The sequence below is a fragment of the Toxotes jaculatrix genome, chromosome 4 (genome assembly GCF_017976425.1).
Source record: "Toxotes jaculatrix isolate fToxJac2 chromosome 4, fToxJac2.pri, whole genome shotgun sequence".
NCBI lineage: Eukaryota > Metazoa > Chordata > Actinopteri > Toxotidae > Toxotes > Toxotes jaculatrix.
In genome coordinates, this window is record NC_054397.1 from 17,836,031 (window position 1) to 17,842,030 (window position 6,000).

General features: G+C 38.0%; 1 protein-coding gene across 1 annotated transcript; it reads right to left on the reverse strand.

Annotated features, from left to right (window-relative positions):
- Window positions 1-772: 772 nt before the first annotated feature.
- psmd12 (proteasome 26S subunit, non-ATPase 12) lies at window positions 773-6,000 on the reverse strand. Its single transcript, XM_041036883.1, has 11 exons — window positions 5,802-6,000; window positions 5,351-5,410; window positions 4,759-4,887; window positions 4,332-4,439; window positions 3,767-3,871; window positions 3,390-3,539; window positions 3,067-3,201; window positions 2,844-2,956; window positions 2,325-2,499; window positions 1,705-1,782; window positions 773-1,199 (listed from the first exon to the last, which is right to left on the reverse strand). The coding sequence occupies exons 1-11, from the start codon at window positions 5,907-5,909 to the stop codon at window positions 990-992; spliced, it is 1,371 nt and encodes a 456-aa protein (XP_040892817.1). The 5' UTR covers window positions 5,910-6,000; the 3' UTR covers window positions 773-989.

Below are 6,000 nucleotides of genomic sequence, written 5' to 3' on the forward strand. Positions count from 1 at the left end.
CTGGTTTTCTTCTTTATACCAAAATTACCAGACTATGTACAATATTAAATAGGATGATAGCATCTCTACAGATGCAAACAAACAAACCAGGCTGTACAGACTGATAGTGTCGCATTTTAACCTTTGTTGAAACTTTTGATAAGCAACTTTAATAGCAGGAGCATTTTTGAGGTAGATGGAGAAAAATTGAAGAGTTCAACAAAGGAATATTAGGGGCAGACGGCTCATGTCTCCTCTTTTCACCCATATGTATGTTTGTCTGTTGTCCTGAGACCAGAATAGAAGTGAAACAAAAAATTGTTTCTCTGGAGATGAATTTCTTTTCCATATAACCGAAAATACCACTGTAAGATAACAGCATGGATGTGTAACACATCATTATCAGTATCAACAGACAAGAAGATTTAAATTGTTCTGATTAAATTAAGACTTAAATTGTACTGCATAAACTTGACAAAAATTGATTAATTATTCATTTTGCACAAAACTAAAAATAGAAGATAACCTTTAATATAGAACCCACTGAATGATGTGTTGCAGTCATGTTTACAAGAACCTTAAAATTAAAAAAAAGAAGAAAAGGTTAAATATAAAATCTATACAAGGTTAACAAAATGTGAGTTTATTGTTAATGCATACATTTAACAGAGATTTCATACAGTTTTCGTACAGCACTAGATGCTAAACTGTTGTTTATATATTATCAAATGGTGCAGAGAAACCTTTTTGAAAAATAAGTCTTTGTTAAGACTTACAGAAAGAGGCAAAGAGGGGAGGTGCTCATGTGTTTATTGTCAATGTTTTACCAGACAGTAAAAAAATGAACAAAGTTGGGGAACTGTGTATGTGCTGCAGATTTTTCTCCAATTATATGACATTGGAATAATGCTGCATTCACAGTTTGCCAATATACTGTATATTCAAAAACATTCCCACAGAAGGAAAAACAACAAATATCGAACAAAACAAAAAACATCTCTATTCCTCTTTCACTGCAGGTTGTGGATCATCTCCTCCTTGGCAATGAGATGTGTGGTTTTGTTGACCAGAGACATGAGGGAGTTGAGTTTGTGCGACCAATCGTTGAGCAGGTCATTGGGGTCTTTCGGCCTCTGAAAGTTGATGATGCCAGCCAGCCGGTCCACTTTGGCATAAATCGTCTTGTTTACAACTAGGCTGGAAAGGAACTCCTCGGACTCCTGACAAAATATTTGAGCAGACAGTCGTGTTAGTATTTGTCAAAATTTTCTTCTGTGGGTCCAAATCCTGACTATCCTATCCTGACCTTACTATCCAAAAGCAGCTCTGCAAGCCATACTGGCTGATTCAAGATATTTTTCAAATTTAAAAAAAAACATCCACAGTTATTGGTAAACTATTTTATAATGTATATTTTTGGAATTCAATTTTAGTTGTACCTAATTATCCTCAACTACAACTAACCTCAACATGACCTTGCATAAAACATGTAATTTGTCAGTGACCCATAATTACCCAAATCAGCAAATAGCAAAAAATATTTCTTAAAATATGCACACACATCTTGGACTCGAAATGCCAACACTGTTTGAAAAAAAAATAAACCATAAAAAAAGAAAAACAAAACACAGACTGACAAAGCCATATGACCCAGCAGCAAACGTCTTTTTTTCTGTGCTGTTAGCCCAAGCTTCAGTTTGCATACTCAGTAAAACTGTTGCTTACGTCAATGGAGAGGTCGAGGAGTCCAGCCATCCTCTTCATGGTGATTCTGGTGTAATACTTGGCCATTATTCTGATGTTCTAGGGGAACAATGGAGAATTTAATTTATATACATATTTGCAGCTAAATATTTGCATAAATTATTCAAGGTTAGAACAGAGAAGCTTTGAGGTCACATAAACACTTACAGCTGAAAAATGTATTCAGAAGTTAAATTCAACCATCCATTACCAAGCTAATTTGAGTGTATTTTAATATTGCACATCGCACTCTACTAGTTTAGCCAATGAATCTGCAAAGAGCTTCAATATCACCTCATTTTCCCATGATGATTGCATCATATTTCTATTGTTCTCACTGTAACTTTGCTCACTTTACTCCAAATTGATTCAAATTCGCTCAAATTGGTATCAATCAGTCTTTTGGGCAATAAAATAGAACTTTGACCTTGTGATGCTACATGTCAGTGCTTGAAAAGGCTTATTCAGCATGGTCTTTACATATATATTAATATCTACTAATGGTATTTTGGACATATCAAAAATGTAGCAGTACTGTTTTGAATTTTCATTGGATTCCTTTAGCACTGAAATTCCCAGAGACTCTTGACTGTATAACTTACATGCTCCACCACTCTGTTCTTCAGGTCCTTCCACCTTTTCTCCCCCTCCTCTGAATAAGAGAAGACGTCTGTGGCAGGGCTGTCAGGTGAGCCCTCTCTCAGCTCCTTTCCATAATCCTCTACCAGGGAGGCCCAGCGCATCAGCTCCATAGTGGTAAACTGCTTCAGAAGGTCCCTGGGCAGAGAGGAAGAACATATTGAAAATTCCCTGGTGTTCACAACTTGCTACAGAGGGTATGCACGTGATATCACCATTTGTGACAGTTGCTATGGGCACTTCCCCTGAGTGGCAAACACACACACAATTACTTTGCTGGTCACACTTCAAAATGTTCTGGCCACTGACGGGCTGTTATGTATGAGCTGTCAGTATGTACAATTAATAATCAATTCTGACGGCCTTTCCTTTTTTAAGATATATGTTTGTCTTAGTAATGTCAATGAATATTGTCTATTAAAGACATTAGGCTGAAATTACGTTATTTCTGTGACTTATTCACTGAATTCAAAGTGTCTTACTTGTATTTGGGGATTTCTTCCAGTTTCTTGTCTGCACTGATTCTGTGCACGAGGTCTGACTGCTCATTATCATAAGGGGAAAGAATCACGTACAGCACCACACTCTTCAGGGCCTGAAACACAAATTAATTGCTTTTCTTTTAACACTCAAAAGGCATGAAGCAGAAAAAAAGTTTTGGAACAGACATAAGTGCATCATAATAATTTATTTGAACCCATGTACCTGTTGCCACTTGCTGCTGTCCTCCAAGATGCAAGGGGTATCATAAATGGCCCGATAGTGTTTGCAGATAGATAGATAAGAGCCCTCGTGCTGGTCCACCTGAATCATCAGGTTGTAGTACTTCAACTTCAACTCCTAAAATGTCCCAAGGGGCAAAAGAGAAGAGTTAGCGTTCAGTTTGACCAATCAATTCAGCTCAGATCCACCAGGGACAAAAGCAAACACGCAGACAAGTCACCAAATGCTTTTCAAACAACTGTCAAGTCAATTTGAGGGAACACTACAGTATTTTATTTATGCTCAACTCTTGCCATCTTTCTTACCTCGGTGCCCTCCTCTTGGAAGAATTTGGTGTTTATCTTCTTGCTGATGATCTGAGTACGAATGTAATCCTTGACAGCAATGCAAAGCCTCATTTGTTCTAAGATAAACTCCACCTTCTCCTTCTTCTCCATGGAACCATATGTCTCCACCTGAGCCAGAAAAGAAAATATTCTAAGCATTTAGAAAACAGCAGGCAATGAAACTTGACTATTTGTTTAGTTTGTGTATTTTTCCTCTATATAAATGCAGTGAAAAATATCAACATGGCTAAATCTATTTCCTCCAAGAATCCAATTCACTTAAACCTCTTCAGACACAGATGTCTCCACTTCTGTCCTCACAGCTACTTTTCAGAAGAAACTTGCCAGTCTCTTACCTGCAGTTCCTGGAGAATAGAAGCAGCCTCTTTGACCTCTCCACTCTGCTCCTTGATACTGGCCAAGGTTTTCGTCAGCCTGGCGCGCTCAATCTCTACATAGATCTGTGAGGAGTACACGCTTAGTGAGGAGGAGGAGGAGGAGGAGGAAGAGGCTTATGTGTTGTGTAGAATGATGACCACCTCTTCACCACAACCTTCCCTTAATATATCTGACCACATATGCATCCACTCCTCAGAGTGGGAAAAGTTTTTGAGTAAACTCTCACAAATTGTGCAAAAACTGTGTTTCCTTTAATACATGTGGATGACAGACACACATTACATCATCACATTATCACATTACAGTGATAACACAAAAACTGTGTCTCAGATAAACAAACTATGTCTGGTAAAACACAAATTTCTTAGTGCCTCCTCCTTCATTGTTAACCTGCTACTTATAAGATCCCCATACAGTGTGGCAGTACTTAATGTGACATCAGTTCAAACTGATATAAATTTCCTTGTCTATGCTTTAGTTAGTTTACAGCTCTGTTTTAACACACATAAACACATTCCAGACCTTGCCAGCAGTCACAGTGCGAAGTGTGTCAATGAGTCGCAGCTTGATGGTCAGATCAGTCAAAGCGTCCACATACTTGTAACATTCTTGTACCATTTTGGCAACAGCCTGACAAACAGAGAGCACAACACAAATTAGATGTAGATCTCAGCAATGAGAGCTTGACAAAAATGACTGCAGTAAATCATGTTTGCTTAGAATCCTGTCTATTTAAATCTTAATTAAAATTTCTGGTTTTATGTACTCGTGAGATTATTCACAAGTGGAATCAAGGGCTTCAAAATATAAAATTGAATATTGTAGAGCGTGCACTATATCTTGACTAAAAATAATAGTATTAATAATTGGAATAATAAGAAAATTTATCTTCAGACTGTGGAACTGAGAATATATTTGGACACAACTCAGGGAAATAGAAGTATCTGACCTGTTTGAGCTGACTCCTCCTCTTGGTGAGCAACATGATGTTTTCATTCAGGGCATCCCAGTCCTTGGCTTCATAACACATCTGAACCACAGCCACAAGTATTCTGGAGGTGGACACCATGTCTGATGCCTAAGCAAGGGTTGAGGACAGATAAGTAAACACAGATTAAAATTTACATAAAAATATTCAGTGAAATTCTATAACTATAAAGGTGCTTCTCAACTTCTGTCTTCTAGGACATTTTGGTTGATTCTATCATTTTTTCATGACAGTTTAATGAAAGCAGAATCACATTTCTTCCAGGGTGAGAAAGATCCCTCTCTGGCAAACTGTGGCTGCTCTGGGTGTCTGTGTCCTGGATTTTCTTATTTAAGATGATTTACTCTACTCCCTGGTCTGCTAAGGTCTGCTCTGGATTAGACATATTTAATCAGAATATGTAGCTGAGAGTTATTTTGCAATATACCTTGTATTGAGATAGGCTGAAAAATAAAGTCATATAATATCATGAATTTACAGTGTATTTATGATATTCTCATTTGGGACTCCATATACTGACAATGTATAGCGCCACATAAATACACCGACTTACTGTTCTAGTTTGTTTCTCCAGAGACAACAAGCTCTCAATGGCCTCCTGTAGCTTGCCCTCCTGCAGCAAAAAAATACACACTCTCACATTACAATCATTACTTACATAAATGACAAATGAGAATTTCTGTTAATATTATTTAACAGTATTAGAGGTACTTAGCTCAGCGTGGCTAGCACGTTAGCTATGTTACCAATGACTAGACAGCTAAGACGACTAGCGTGCTAGCGAGCTTCATAACAAAAAGCACACGTCTACGTGGGAATAAAGGCGTTACAGATATGTGTGAAAGTTAAAAATGTGTCAACATTTAAGAGAAAATTTCACTCAATACATCGGTTATGTGAAGTTTCCGGGTGCTAAATCTAGTGTGTGTTAGCTTGGATGCTAACACAGTGTTCCTGATGCACCATGACTCAGCCGGCGCTGGCCTCTTTCACTCTCTGCTTACTTTAGCCATTTTTTCGCATTCCGGGAGACGCTGGTCTACAGTTGAACTGTAGTCGATCTCCATCTTCACAATCTTTCCATCGGACCTTTCAGATCGCTCCTCGGACATGTTTGCTGGGTGCGGGTGACAATAGTATACGAGACTTTTCTTTTCTCACCACCAAACTAAGCCGAACACTATTTTGCTTGTCAAATGAACG

Coding starts and splice junctions, on each gene's coding strand:
- psmd12 (XM_041036883.1), bottom strand. CDS start 5,909: ATGTCCGAGGAGCGATCTGAAAGGTCCGATGGAAAGATTGTGAAGATG. Junction 2,500..2,843: donor GAAGAAATCCCCAAATACAA/GTAAGACACTTT, acceptor CTCTCTGCCCAG/GGACCTTCTGAAGCAGTTTA. Junction 1,200..1,704: donor TCCTCGACCTCTCCATTGAC/GTAAGCAACAGT, acceptor ATATTTTGTCAG/GAGTCCGAGGAGTTCCTTTC.